General features: G+C 40.4%; 1 protein-coding gene and 1 long non-coding RNA gene across 2 annotated transcripts in view; one reads left to right on the top strand and one right to left on the bottom strand.

The window, feature by feature from the left end:
• Window positions 1-7,216, bottom strand: part of LOC134639737 (homeobox protein Meis1) — an 82,300-nt gene extending 75,084 nt beyond the window's left edge. The window contains exons 1-6 of the mRNA XM_063491113.1: window positions 6,518-7,216; window positions 4,558-4,778; window positions 3,327-3,468; window positions 2,962-3,012; window positions 2,346-2,396; window positions 1,012-1,155 (exon numbers count right to left, since the gene is read on the bottom strand). Of these exons, the coding sequence (XP_063347183.1) occupies window positions 1,012-1,155; window positions 2,346-2,396; window positions 2,962-3,012; window positions 3,327-3,468; window positions 4,558-4,778; window positions 6,518-6,529 (621 nt within the window). The 5' untranslated portion in view covers window positions 6,530-7,216. The remainder of the gene's footprint in view (window positions 1-1,011; window positions 1,156-2,345; window positions 2,397-2,961; window positions 3,013-3,326; window positions 3,469-4,557; window positions 4,779-6,517) is intronic.
• Window positions 7,217-7,387: 171 nt separating this feature from the next.
• LOC134640369 (uncharacterized) lies at window positions 7,388-12,377 on the top strand. Its single transcript, XR_010095463.1, has 3 exons — window positions 7,388-7,543; window positions 9,109-9,402; window positions 12,155-12,377. It is a non-coding gene; the product is annotated as an uncharacterized LOC134640369 (long non-coding RNA).
• Window positions 12,378-15,553: the final 3,176 nt, after the last annotated feature.

Below are 15,553 nucleotides of genomic sequence, written 5' to 3'. Positions count from 1 at the left end.
AGTCCGCGGATTTAAATTATTTAGCCTAATCGCTTCATTACTTTTTATGTCGGACTATCCAACTAATCCCTTTAATTTGGACACTTGATTCCCCCTCCCCGGCGCTGTCTATAGGTTATTGCCGCCACACTCCGAAGTAATTTCTTAAAACTCTGGTATAACTTATCGAAACGTGCATGCAGCCCGCTTTCCTGCATACAGGGCGTGAGCTATTAATGGCCGCAAGTCCAGATTTGCATAGTTATAATGATCGGTTGCTGTTATCATTATTTAACGGCAGTGTAAGGACCATTAGGGTCATGCCTGTGCGCACACTACAATGTCCCCGGAGTGCAAACAGTCAGTGAAGCACATAATGAAGGCTGTGGTTATCTCTGATATCTGCACAAAAGGAAACACTTCTTAATCTACCTTTAATGCCCCCTGCTTCTATAGCTTTCGAAAATAAACCGTCTTATTGGCGCTGAATCTGTGCGCTCTGAGCGAAACAAAAGAGGGGGGAGGAGGGGTCTCGATAAGCAGTGTGCACTCATGTCTAAGGAAAAATACTGACAAGACGCGAAATGAACCGTGAACTCTAGCTACAGTGGAGAAACCAAGGCATCTAAACCACAGTGTGCAGCCCATGCTGCTGCTGCTCTCTTCTGGGCTGCAAAACAGAGAGGAGCTGATAAGGCTTTAGGTTCAAAAAGAGAAAGAGAGAAGAGCGGGAGAAATGGAGAGAGGAACTAAATTAAAATCGACATGGAACAGGTCAAGTTTATGGCGATGCTTTTTCAAGCTAATCTTCCCAGGTCGGTTCCGGGTTCAAGTCTTAATGGGCCAATAATAGCAACATTATTCCGATTTTTCTTTTCTTTTTTCATTCCGAAGGATGGAATGGAAACCGTCTTTAATCATATGCAAATAGCAGCGCAGCACAGTAGTGACCCAGAATAGCTAAATGGCCAGCAGGGAGAACACACACACGCGCGCGCGCACACACACACATGCGCAGATGGAGAGATGTACCTGATCAAGGGCCACCGATCTCGTGATTTCCTCGCTGTCTGATTTGGAACCGCCCTCCCTGTCGTCTATGACCAAGTCGATGGGCATCTTGCCTTTCAAGCAGCTGATGTACCGGTGACAGAAATTATCACACAGCTCGTGCACCTAAAGGGAGAAAGAAGGCAGAGGTGTTACACACTCACCCAAACTACACGACAGTGCCATGCGCAACCACGACACCGATTCGACGCGCAAAAGTGCCCCGAAGACTTTTTGTGCACTTTGACACAGCTAAAAATTACATTTGTGAATCTGTATTTAAACGTTATATACGAAGTGATAACTTATCATTGAAAATCAATTGTTGTTTTCTGACAAATTATTAAACTTTCTTTTAAACTTATGTTTACGGGTTTATATTAACTTATTGTTAATTTTCTTTCGTCTGTAAAAACTGAAAGATCACTTTGGATTCAGGATAAGGTTCCCGCGCCTTTTGTGGCAGTGGACTATCCTGAATGGAATAGTCAACTTCATTTTTTTTCTCCTCTCAAAATAGAGATATCGTCGAAAATTGACAGTGACAAGAGGGCTCTGAGGCTACAACGCACTCAACACCCGTGTTAAATTCATCATCAGTGCCCTGGGTAGTGGCCATTAGAGGAGGGTGACCCGCTTGACTGACATTTAAGGTAAACTGTTTAATTTCATCAAATTATTATATTATCACTGCCAATGTGACGCATCCGAGTGCTTGAGAAACAAACAAACAGAAAAAGGATAAACCCATGCGCAAAAAATACTACTTCAAACTTTATTTAGGCTACTGAGTTTATATGTACAGAATATATAGCTTTCCGTAGAGAAGCAAGATCTGTGGGGAAAGAAGTGCATGCACGGAGATAAGTTTAAAAACGGAAACTTTTTAACAGCTTTGATTATGTTTGAGAATGTCAAAGTTTAGGCTAAAGTTGGCTTTAGAGGCTATCGCAGTCCATCTGAAACGAAGACAAATCAGAGTTTTACACCCACTACTGCCTCTATCCACAGATGGCTGCCTGGGGCCTTTTGCCCTCCACAAAGAATCATTTTTAAAAACCCGCAAAATTCGCCTATATGTTTCACCTTGCACGCAATTTCTGCCAGCATTAAACTTCATTAAAACATGGGAGAGACTGGGCACAGAGATATCTGTTCCAGTTGTAACAGCTTGCGTCGTGATTAAACGCGGAAGAGAAATGGCCCCATGATTGATTTTGACGCTAATTATAACCGACTAGCAAAAATACATTTATGCAAATACAGCCCATAGGTCTGAAGTGGCACAGTGGACAGAAATGGCGAGAGAATATTACCTTCTCCAGCTCCAGAAGATGAAATCGTAAAACTTGAATGGCTTGAATCATCTGAAAAATTAAAATAACAATAAAAAATGAGCTGTTCACATCTCTTGATATTAAACAGACGCGTTTTTCTCAATACAAGTAACTGTAGATGAGGAAAATATTCATATGAATGGATTTTATGTGGAACTGATATTAAACTTGGATGTTATTGCAATATGGAGAGCAGGCGTACAGTACAGACTGAAGCTGCAATAAGCCTCAGAGTCAGAGATCTATTAGTCACCAACTAGTCGAGGGGAAGCGTTACTCTAACATTACATTTAAAGTATCAAACTGAACAAAGTGGAAAGACTGAATAGAATAAGTTTCCAGGCAGGGTTCAAAGGTGTGACAGCTGTCTGACAGCAGCCCTTCATCTGCAGATACAACCGGGGGCCATCATGATATCAAACAGCCCCCAAAAAAGGGAATATCAGCTGCAATCCTGCTTTAACTTTTTAGCACCACGTGGCTGCCTGACACAGATGAAAAGCCCGCCACATCCAAACAACAGCTGGTATATTCAAAAATGCAGTACGAAAATCCAGAAAATGTCATTTGTGCAATAATAAAATATAGAGCTTACCAGATTATCCAATTCTGGATTCGATGAAAATAAAGGTTTTTCTGCCCGAATCTAAAACCCAAAACATTTCTTTATAAAATATATGAATATAAAACGTCACACGGATATTTTTAACATATAATGTAATATTAAATTCACATACACACATTAAACGGAACACTTGTTACTTCTTCGCAAAGACAGTGCACAATATGAAATTAGAACATTGTAAAAATCGCGTTAATTTGAATGGTAGATGTCTCTTTAATTCATTTCAGTGCAGAATTAAGTGTAAGCACAAAAGCCAGAATTGCACATTTCGGACTGTCAGGTGAGAGCTCACGCTGCTCGAGCATGCAGATTAAGAAGAGTCAAAGTTTCCTGACCTGTTTTGCAAACACTGCTATGTCTTCATTGAAAGATTCCGATGAACAAACGTCTCCTCCCGCCACCCCGGGCTCTCTGGGGGTGCAAGTCGCTAATTCACATTTCTCAAAAATCAGTGCAAGCAAGGGGAACAGGGGGTGCCTGGGAACACACACAATAGCAAATGTCACCAGAGAGAACAGCGCCGGGGTCAAGACTACTCCAGGCTAGATTTAGCCAGCCATGGTACTCTTCAACAACTCACCCATGGGGACTGCTGCTGCTGCAGCCCATGCTATTATATTATGCAGAGACTCGGAGAAAGGCTTCAAACAGCGGACAGACTTTTGTGATTAAATCTAGGCGCGCCTAATAGCATAAAAGCTTTAGAGTCTGTCAAACAATTTCTTGCACAGGTCTCCGTTTGCTTCACAGGCGTGTGTTTGTTTGGCAAAGAAAAAGAAAGAAAAAAAAACTTGACGGTTAAATGTGTACACATTTATTATTTATTGTTCAAGTCCTTAGAATAAATATGTGCAGCCTGGTAATGCAGAGGTGAACGCGCAACCTGAACTTGTGCCACTGTGGCAAAAGGTGGTAAAACTGCAACTGGCCTGAAAACGCTCTTCTTAGATTTTAATAAACTCACGTAAATTAATAAATGATTTTCTTTGAACAGTTTTTTTTAAATTTGCTGAAGCTTTGCAAATTAATACAATTAATTCAAAATGTTAAAAAGGAGAATGCATTTTTATTTGTACCTTTTTTACTTATAATAAACGACAAAGCTTTAAATGAAATATAAGCGGGAAAACTTGGGAGTGGAAAAAGGCTCTGCGTATAGGTGAGCTTGTTTCAGAAATATTCAAGTCAAAAAATAATTGGAACAACGGGAGATTGGCGAGTCTTCCAAGTACAAAAAATATTGCTATATCTTTCACCCAATAGAAACACGCAACAGACATGACTGGACTGAAAAGTACAACACTCCAAATTATGCCAAAAAATAAAAGAACAGGAGAAGCCCGCTTAGCCTCTCTCCTCCCCAGCGCCTCTGCATCAGTTTGGGTTCCAGTGTGTCTTAAACTCTTCACCGGGACAGATTGCTGTCCCTGGCATCGAGCCTGTGTTTTCTTTTGTGCGAGGCTGATTTTGCACCCACTTGCCCACCCCAGCTGGCCCCTCCAGGCCTGGATACACGCCTGCCCGCCACAGAGTGAGTTTCCCCACGGAACGAAGGCGTGCACCTACCCGTATATAGCGTCTTTATCTCTCTTGAGAGCGTCGTTAACGGAGGAGCCCATACTAGGAGGCATGGTGTTGGTGTGGGCGGTGTGCGGGTACTGGTGAGTGTGCATCTGGGGACCGTGGTTGAGGTGAACCGCCTGCATGGACCGGGCGCCGTGCGGGTCTCCGTACATGGTGGTCGGGATGCCCACACCGTCCATCCCGTAGTGGGGCAAGTCTTCGTACTGCACACAACAAACACCCGGGTCAACAGTGAATATAGACGTAAAAGACTATATTAGACTGATTAAAACTTTAGTGTAAAAACAGCGAGGCGCAAAAGTGAGTAGCAGGAGAAATGACTCTTGTAGTGTTGTTTTTTTTTCTTCTAAGAAAAAGTTCGGCCAAGCTGGAGAAATAATTTAATTAATTTTACAAAATTAAGAACGTGTTTTTAAAAAAAATCCAAAATTTTCAGATACACATACGCTTAGCTGCACTTTTAAAAATAAATGTTCTTAAAAATTGAGGAGGGGAGAAAAAAAGAAATGTAAAGCAAAAGCGAGACAAATTCACGTCTGTGTTTTTGATTTTATAATCAGGGAAAGTTTTAAAGACTTGAGTCTGAAACTGAGTTGTCTCGAGTAAGAAAACTGCACTGATAATTCTGAAGTGCAAGCTAGTTTTTGTTCTCGACTCATTCCCAGTGACCCTTGAAGCCCGGAGGAAAAACACATATGAATTATTCAATATGTTCGAAATTACTGGGAGTACAAAAACTGTAGCAACACGGCTCGGTTATTATTATCGCCATTAACCAGGCGGTTGTTGGGCTTTAACACCATAAACCCGGAGTCCTGTGTTGTCACAGTGTACAACAACAAAAGTCTTAAAGTTGTTAATTGCGGCGTTTCTCATTTTAAAGGCTCATAACTGTGCAGCATGTTCTTACTTATCAAGCACGCTATGATTAGTGCAAACAAAACAAAAAAAACAAAAAACAAAACACAACACAAGTCGCGTGCTGTGTTTTTCATGTTGTTAACCGAAGCTGAATATTCAAACTTTTTTTCATGCGTCGATTTTGAGTGAATTACCACCCAGCCTTTACGTTTTTGTTTTGCAACTACTCAGAAATGTTGCTTCTGGTCTGATAAAGGTCGAATTAAGCAACTTATTTGAGGTTTGCTTTTTTATATACAAGAAAATATCCTTGAAATATTAATGACGTTCTTTTAGACGTGACAAACAAGTGCCAGTGGAAGAGTAAAATGCATTATCACTTAAGGCTGAGCATGTCGACCCTAAAGGCAAAGAGGTGCAAACCCCAGCGTGGTGTAGCCCCAGTGCCAAATTCTGCAGCTAAATGTGTCCAGTGTCCCTAACATCCCCGCTTTTACGCTGTTTATTATCCGTGTGAAGATTCAGCTGCTGCTCTAAAGAAGTCCCTTGATTGTGCGAATCAGAGCGTTTGTCATCACCTCGTTATTAGGGAAAAAGTGCCTTTCTTGCTCGAGGCTTATTTTTTGCATATTTAAACGCATTGTACGACGTGCCGTCGATTGACGAACAACCGACGGAATTTTTATTTTGATCGTAAATACTCGATAAGTAAGCTTGATGGAGCAGTCAACAGAGAAAAGTAGAGATTTGTTTTGCCTCCATGCCCTCCCCCATTTTGCTTCCAGTAACTGGCCTGTCATAACTAATCTAAAAAACACAGCCGATGTGAGATATGATCACGCTCCCAGTGTCTCTCAGTGGGCCGGTTTGTGGGACAAACGAGAGCGACCGTGCGTAATACCGGGCCAAAAACACGCCAAACATGAAACCGTCTCTCCGTGTGTCAGGAAAACGACAGAAACTTTCGCCGCGAATGTGTGTCCGTGTGGGTATGTGTGTCATTAAGCCACGTTACAGCGCAGCATAGCATTCAAGCGCAGCAGACTTGGAGAAACTTTTTAGGGGGGATTGCCCTACGTACCCGTTGCGCCATAACCCTCCTCACTCCCTGGTCGTCCTTTCACTTTAGGTAAATCCCCTCTGCGGCCAGGGTGGAGACGAAATAAAGAAAGAAAATCCAAATAAATGAGAAGATGTTTCAGCCAAAATCCCGTTTGCCTTTTCTTTTTTTCCACGGAACGATGAAGCCAGCTCCCGCTTTCTGTGCAAGTTTAGCCCAGGCGCGGCAAATAGGTCCTCGGCTATCCTCGGGGCAGCAGCACCGGGCTCCTTTTCCAAAACCAGGATGAAAATAAAAAAGCCCCTCAAACAAAACTGGCGACTCTCATGGCTTTTTGCCACTCCGCCTGTCAGTCAAAACGCGAGGGCTTGTCAAAAGTACCGGATGAATGATGGTCCGACGTGCGTCTCCACGGGATCGGCACCACCTAAATGTTAATGGTCACAATCACAGTTAAAAAATGAAGCAGCTCTCCCCTCGTTTTCTTTGATCACTCTCGGCTCCCGGCTTGATTTTCTTATGCAAAAGCGTCTAGAGGAGATCAAGAGGAGGTGGGGTGATAATTCTGGCTTAGGCTTTCTTAAAGGAGCCACGATCGATGCTGTGCGCGTGTATGCGTCTGCATGTGTGTGAGTGCGTGTGTATGCGTGAGCCGCCTGCCCGTTTGTGTACAATGGATGTGTGTGTTGAGCTGAGGAGGAGCGGAGGATCTGGACCAGACTGCCGAAACCCGGAAGTAGTGGTGGCCATAACAGGTCGCGTCTCTTACACAACGCACCGGGCTGCAGCAAGTCGTGCGGAGAGGAGGGGGGGTGGGAGGACCCTGTGAGCCCAGCCAGCCAGCCGCACTGCGAGCTGGAACAACACTAAACACAGAATATTCATCTATGACTTCGACTTTATGTCTCATCCTCACAAACTGACTTTATTCTGCAGTCTGGAAAACGTGTGAATTCGGAACTGACACGTCCAGCACCCACTTCTCTTCTTATAGTTTGTAAACGAGTTACTGAACCAACTTTCTACTCTGAAGTGAGCTGTTCTCAGGTAGGTTATTAAGAGCCTGTAAGTTAATAATATTTTTATAATGAAAGAAAATGAGCTGTAGAATAAAATAAGTGGAGCTCATCCCAGTAATGTTGCAGTCAACCGAAGCCTCTGAGAGGCTGTCATCATTCTTTATGCATGAAATCCACTGCAGCCAAACATCCAGTTTTGCAGGTTTTCGGCCTTGCAGCTCGACTTCTGTGCAGTCGATTTGCTTCCCGTGTTTGACTTTATAACTGAAAGACTGGAAGCAAACAACATATAAAAACCTTGGAGAAATTGTCCAGTCTAAATAGAAAGAACAATAAAAGCAACTTTAAACACGTCATTTGGAACATTTATACTTATTTTAAAAGTTAGTTGCTTTTCAACCAAAAGCAGCTTAATTAGTCCGGATGTTGATGAGAGTCGTCATGAGAAAAGTGGATACTGAAATAAGTATATAAAACATTAAAGTCGTCGTCAAAGCATCTTTTATGTCTAAATAACAGTAAACGTTGTCCACCTTTCTCCCCCACAGTAGTGCCGAATGGGTCGCTCCAGTCAGCCCGGGCTGTCCAATGGCAGGGAGGCAAAGAGATGGGAGCCCCCTATTGGCTCCCCACATGATCGATCCCGAGCTGATTGATCGGTTTTAGGCCACATTGGCGAGGAGGTGCAAAACAAAACGTCGGCCGCGGATACATAACACACACTTTACGCTTCTGTCAGCTTATACAGTGCGTAATTTAGCCAAAACTCAAAATATCTGATCAAGACACCCCCCTTCCTCTCTACCCTTCCATTTACCCCCCTACCAAACACACACAAATTTTCACATCTCCAACTTAATTACGTCCCTCTAAACGCACTTACACTTTCACTTAACTTTCCCTAACCAAACAGAACTACTCCTAAGATATGATAATGTCTCTCCTCTCGGAGTTCTTATTAATTTAACTTTTGTCTTTTTTATAATGAAGCGTTCACTTGAGTTTCACGATTTGCCGTATAGAGATTATAAAAGTTTGGTCAAATATTTATGAGCTTTAATATATGAAAGGGAACTTGGATTCTTGAGGAATTTCAGAAAAGTAATGATACCACTGAATAATGTCTGGTTATAAATTAACCAAATTGTTTGAATTTTCTATTTTATCTTATTATATATGATTCCTCACCGGGAGGAGAAGAACTACAAATCTTATTTAATTTAGCTGATATTTTTTAATTAAAAATGAACTTTGATTACCTATTTCTACATAAATATTAATTAGATATTCCGTGGCATATGAAGAAATATAATAAAAACGGATTAAGGTGGACATGATTAGTTTTAAGAGATAAGCTATTAGTTTTTTTTTCCCTTGAAGTTACAAAAGGATATTTGCAGATTTTGTCATTCTTTGTCACATGACGATGACCGACACAACTTTTTCATTTATTTTTCAGCCCATCACACATGAATGGAGAGTGTCTAAAAGATCCATTTTATCTCCTGATTATGCTCGTGAGGTGTTAAGGTGTTGCTGGTCTGTGACAGCCTGCTTTAAGTTTTTTCCCCCTCTTCTTTTTTTCCCGTGCAGTGCGTCCAGTCATCGATCATCTGCCCCGATGCCAGAAACGGTGTCATAATACGATAATGCGGCTTCACACATTCAGCGGTGATTCCTGTGGTAAAACCCGAGCGTTAGGATCCGATGGGACAGTTTTACAGGCATGAAATGACTATCAAAGGCTCCCGCAGTCTGGCCGCTGAGGCTTCGAGGCACGGACACAGGGAAGCCAGAAGGCACGGACTTTTACGCACAGAACACGGGATCAAATAATAAACTGTGCTGACTTGTTTTCGTCCACTTTGCTGATTTATTTATTTGATGGTGAGTAGAAGTTCTCATTTTCGCAGTTTTCTTCTTCATTTTACGGCAAAGCAAATAATTAGCTGTAAGAATGCCACATAAATATTCATGTTCAGTTATTACTAATTAAAGAGGATGTTGCGGTTAAAATCAGCTTTCAGCTAAATTTATGTTTATTGGAAAACAAAAGATTATAATGCAGCTCACCTACACTGAATTTTCGTGAGTCACTGGGAAGAAGTAAGGTTAAATCAACATGAAAGGGGGTCACATTAGCACTTGTTCACTTAAAAAAAAAACCTATAGCATTATAAAGCAATTAAGCTACTTCAATTAGCATCCATAAAAGCAAACTGGAGCTCCACTTTCTCTCTCGGAGTTGTTCCTTCGTTAGGGTCAGCGCATTTTGGTATCCTGAAAGAGAGCAGGGGGGCAAATACCGTCACTTCTGTTTAATCCGCTTTGCGATGACGATAATGCTTTGAGTCGTTTCAATAAAATCAGCAGGTATTACTTTCAAACCGCTGAATGCAAATTGACAGCATGTTTGACTGCGGAAACAAATGAAAGCGTTATTAGACGGCCTCTGCGTCTTGACTCGTGCAGAGTGAACACAAAGAGAAACTGCACACCTTATGCACTACAAACACACGCTATACTTAATTCGGTTAAAACTCAAAATACAGAGAAGGAGTATCCAAAGTGTTTATTCCAAACTATGTCAAGTTAATCGCGATTATTTTTCGCTTTTTATGTAAATATGTAAAGAGAGAAAAAATGACTAATTTGAATCTTAGCCCAATAAATAACAAACTAAACTCCTCCAGGTCAGAGGTATGAATCATCGCTTGGCTCTTGGTGATCCCTTGTATCACTGCTTGTCTGTAGCTGTTTGAAAAAACAAGGAGCAACTGGCAGCCTGCGGAGTCAAACTGAGGTCAAACTTTTTGCAGCTCCGCAGCTTTGCGCCTAAACATGTTGGGATCTGCAAAAAGGCCATTGAGCCTCTCTGCTTTGTGTCACTGCTTCAGAACACAGACAGACCTGCTGCAAAGTTTTCACAGTTTATCTAATTTTATGAAACTACTAGTTTATTATCGCCTGTCAGAAACCCAACAGGATACATTAGGGCGCAATTAGGTTCTGTGAGCTCCAGTTAGAAACTATTCAGTCAGAAAAAGGCACTCGCTTTTTTTAAACAAGTAAATCATTTACTTTGCTTATATCTGATTAAAACGTTAGTGCAACAAGAAATAATATGATGTAACATGCACGTATGACTCATTATAAAAAGGCTAATTTATTATACACACATTATTCAGCATCGTTTATAAAAAAAAATACTTATCATATATGAAAGTGCAGCATTTGTTTTTATATGGTCTACAGTTCGTTTTAATCATTGTAAGCGTGTTTGGGGTGTGATTTATGTGAAAGCTTGGTGCTTTTCTTTCTAGAGTGACACTAATATGTTTGCAGTATAATTAAGGTGCCCAAACATCTTGGTAAATACTTTGGCTTAGGTAATGATATAAGCTTGACTTTGGTATAATCACAGTATTTAAACGATTCGCAATATTAATTTCAAACCATGAAATCAGCTCAGGGAGTATTCACTCCTGCTGGATCCTGCGCTTTGGCCCAAATGTTAATCTGAGCTGCTCTCGCCTCTCACACACATTAATGCTTAATCATTTGCGCCTTCTACCGGAGTTGTTGGAAATTACATGTGATTCAGAAGGACGGGAAGATTCCTGACCAGATCATTCAAACAACATACTAAAATCGCGCAGCGTAAAGGCTCTATTAAATTTCACGCGTTCTTCTGTTGCACTGTGAGCACTTTATGGTCCACACGTTGGACTAAAGGCAGAATAAAATTGTTTGACTCTATAAAGAAGTGACTTGTCACATTTCTTGTCATTATTTATGTGAATAATTTAATATGTTAATAAAATATATAACGGTGTGAGAAGGATTTTGGTGCGTTGTCACTGATTATAGAGTGATTGTTTTATTTTAAGGTGGGTTAGAAATGTTGATATTACATGAACCAGATCTGCTCATTTATTGTCAAAGTGTCACAGGTAACATTTTAACCAGAGAAAGACTTTTCAAATAAAGTCTTAAACACAACAAATCAACACTTTCAGTATTCAAACCTTAGATAAAAATGTGGTGCACAAATCACTCAGCTGTGTTTTTTAATAAACCCTCTATATCAAGATGTTACTAGGTGTAAAATTCTAATTTTCAAAATGTAGAAAGCTATTCAAAGCTTCATCCAGGTTCAAAACTAAGTGAACTGCTACTGTTTTCTCTATGAATTACGTTGATGGCAATGCATAATTAATATTAGCATGTGGATTAATGATAAACAACTGCAAATGACTGATCAAGAACTGACACAAGAGCACCTTGGATCTCACACTGCATAACACTTATGGATACATAATGCGATAAACAGCTGTTTTCCTATACAGTGAGAAGTGTGTGAAAATAGATGCACTCTTACATATGGCATATAAACCTCTAAACATGTGCATTCAAGTGCGCAAACACAGAGAGAACAGATTCCTGTAATAATAGCTGTGTCTAATGCTGCCCCTCAATTTTCACATTGTGCCATTGGTCACCAGGTTAGCTTCTCCACTTTTACTCTGAAGGGCTGCAGAATCTGAATTAACACCACAGGCAGATAGAGAGCTCACCGCTCTATCACACACAGACACACCTCCTTAACTCTCTCCCTCTTTCTGTCTTTCCCTCTCAGCATCTCTCTCAACCAGCCCTTCCAGCAGCATTTGTCACCGGCACTATTATTTCAGGTGTGCTAATGGTGTCGCAGACACTTTTGCAGAGAGAGGAAGAGACATGATGAAGTGAAAAAGGAGGACAGGAGAAACTGAAGAGCAGGAGGAAAAGAGTATCATCGTCATCATCATCATCACTTGAACTCCCCACTCCCTGTAACCCCAAAAAAAAAAAAAAAATCCAGGGATGAATGATCTGAAAGGTGATCCATTCAGGGTTGGAGGGGTAAGGGTGGCTGCGGGTGGATGGGTGAGGATGAGGGGGGGCTTTTCTCACACCTCCCAGGGAGACTGTGAATTGATCAGCACCTAAGAGAGGGAGAAAGAGAGGGAGGGAGGGAAAGTGAGAAGAAAGGAGAGCGGCAAAGCAGAGAAATGAAGGATGACGATGAGAAGAGGGCGAGTGGAAAAAGCTGGGTGTTGGAGCTAAGCTATAAAACCAGGAGGGGGAAAAACAGAGTGATAGGAAGGGAGGAGTGAGGCAAGGCTGCAGAAGAGGTGTGAAGACTCATCTTTTTCTGGATGGGTGTGAGTTTAGGCCGGAGCAGAGAGAGGCCTGGGAGCACAGCATAGCCTAGTGGTAATAAAGCAGGAAACCCCAGTAGAGAAACAGCCAACATCAGCTATAAGGAAGCTATAAAGTGTTTTTAAAATCAAAATATAGTATTCGGTCTGAGCTTGATATCTTTAAAGTTGATTGCTAGCTAGTTTCCTCTTATATGGAAATCGGTTAAAAGGGACCGTTTCAGAAATTTTAGAAGTCATGTCTGTTTTTGTACATTTTACGAGATATTTAATTAATATAATACACATATCAAGGGAAATTCCAGTCCCCTTGACATATTTTGTTTTAAATTGTATAAAACAGTATTGTGTCCATAGCATAAAATGCAGCGTATGGTAAAGCAAAACAGTTGGGTAATCAATTTAATCTAAATAGGTATCAGTATTGAACAGCATTACAGCAAATATACAGATGTTTTCCTCAGGCTTTCCAGCCAAATTGTACTTTTTAAAAATCTTTTCTTGTACAGCCAGTCCTCCAGATGATAGCCAGTTTCTTGCCACAGTGGCTGCTAGAATAGAAAAACCCTAACCACGGCCAGTGTTGGCTTGTGGCTGTTCTTTATCTCCCAGGCAGCAGTAAACACATGGTCACTACAAAATGCAGCTGTAACATTCACCACAAAACCACTGTGAAGTACTCATATGGTATGTCAATGAAGGTGATAAAAGCTGCAGCATTCCACTTACCTCTTTAACTTGGCCACCCAGTTAATAGCAAATCAATTCATTTCTTAAGAAAGTGTTTTGCAAAGTGTTTCAGAATTAATTCTGAGAGATCCCTTTACTTTGTTTTATTGCAATTGCGAAATAAAAAATACGGCAATATAAAACTTTTCATATATAATGTAAAAATGTCAAATCAGAACAATACTTAAACCAACATCACATAAATATGACTAAATCTTGAATTTTATTTTGTCATCCTTTATATTTTATAGCATTTGATGTTTTCCTTATCACAGTTTTAATTAAGATAAAACATGGAGAGACATGTCCACCAACTAGATACAACATCAATTTACAGCAGGCTGTATATAAATATCAAGTCTGTTTTTTTTTTTAAAGTGTGGATTTCATCAGATTGTGATGCCTTCAGGTTCGGTGTAACACCTTTCCAACAGTGAAAAAAGTTTATGGCCCACACAACATAATTGTTAACTTTAGATAAATATAGATACATTGGAATTTCCTTACAAAAGTTCTATTCATTCAACTCGGTTTTACTCCATAACTCCCCCAGGTCATCAATAGCACCCTGCAGTGGCTCTTTGCCCCCAAAAGAGGGCCCACCCCACAGTTTGAGAGCCACTAGCTTACAAGACATATTGTCAATATGCCAATGATCGTTATGACTTGGACTTCAAAATAATTTCACATTTGTTAGGAAAATGTTGAGATGAAATGTAGAGCAAATATTTGGCATAACAGGTCAGACGTGTGCACTCCAGTTCAGCAGCAGGGCACTCGTTCATCCCTGCAGCAGCGAATCAGATTACTAAACATACTGATTGACTGCAGCGGTTTCTAGTGAACCTACTGCCATCTCTTCTAAACAAAGTTATCTCTACTGAAGTTCAAGAGGAGGTCAGCGGTCAGATCTCATCTAAGATCCCTTGTATACTGTATGACCCTAAGGATCCTAATAAAGAAGCTTTCAAAGCGTAAATTCATCTCATAACAACAAATGTCAGCGATATGGTGAAAGCTTGCTCTACTGTGCACTAACTGTGGCTTCACAGTAAAAAGAGAAAATTCACCAAGGCTTTTCAAAGAATGAGACAAACTTGTTTTCTGGGAAAAGTTTTTCTAAACCCACATGAAAACTGTCAAAGAATCAAGGTAGCGTGATTTGTTGTAAATGCCTTCCACTAAGCTTTTGTTAATTATCACATGTGTCATAACCATCAAAAGACAACAACAGATGACTTGGCACACGCTAATGTTTGACATTTCTATCTTTGTACCCTTTGTTCCGTCACTCTCTTTTTCCTCATTTGTTTATGACACATTATACCACACCTGCCTCCAATAATTAGTCTTCCCTCTCACTTTTCTTGCTTTGTCCTTGAGTTTCTAAATGCAGACAGAACCTGTGAATTACAAAGCCTCCGTTCTAAAAAGCCTCATATAGCATCACCTCTCGGGTGAGAATTAATCATTAATCTTTACTGTGCAATGTTTGGTTTTCTTTAAAACTATTTTTTATGACAGTTAAACTGTTCCCAGGAATGTAATGGGTTACAGTGATTTCTACTGAAACACTTATCTGCAAGTGTCCATTGACACTTATATGCTAATATAAGAACTCATTTGCACTTACTGCAGCTCATTTTTCCCCGTACTTTTATTTACTATTAGTGATCACATATGGGTACAAAAGAAGACACATTAGACAAGATAAATATCTATAGCTGTGTACAGACATATTTTAGTGTGGTTTAAGTGTCGATCTCTGAACTCGAGTTTGCAAAAGCATCTTGGTTTTATAACTTCTATGGAAATGTACATGAGTACCATGTGGATACATTGGTTAAACAAATGAAAAAAGAAATGTGGTTTCTCCTCAGCAAAATCAAATAAAAAAATCTTCTGAAGTTACGGCTGGGAATACATGTTTCAGTCACTGAAAATTTATGTCTGTTTTCTCTGACATGCATAATTTATTTTAAAATACTACAACTCCTACATTTTAAAATGTTTTGAAATCAGTTTGAGCCTAAAAAAACAAAACAAAAAAAAGCTGTGATCGACGTGAGTTTTCATTCAGCAGAAGAAATTTCATTTCGGATGAT

The sequence above is a fragment of the Pelmatolapia mariae genome, linkage group LG13 (genome assembly GCF_036321145.2).
Source record: "Pelmatolapia mariae isolate MD_Pm_ZW linkage group LG13, Pm_UMD_F_2, whole genome shotgun sequence".
Lineage (NCBI taxonomy): Eukaryota > Metazoa > Chordata > Actinopteri > Cichliformes > Cichlidae > Pelmatolapia > Pelmatolapia mariae.
This window is presented reverse-complemented; position numbering and strand designations above follow the sequence as displayed.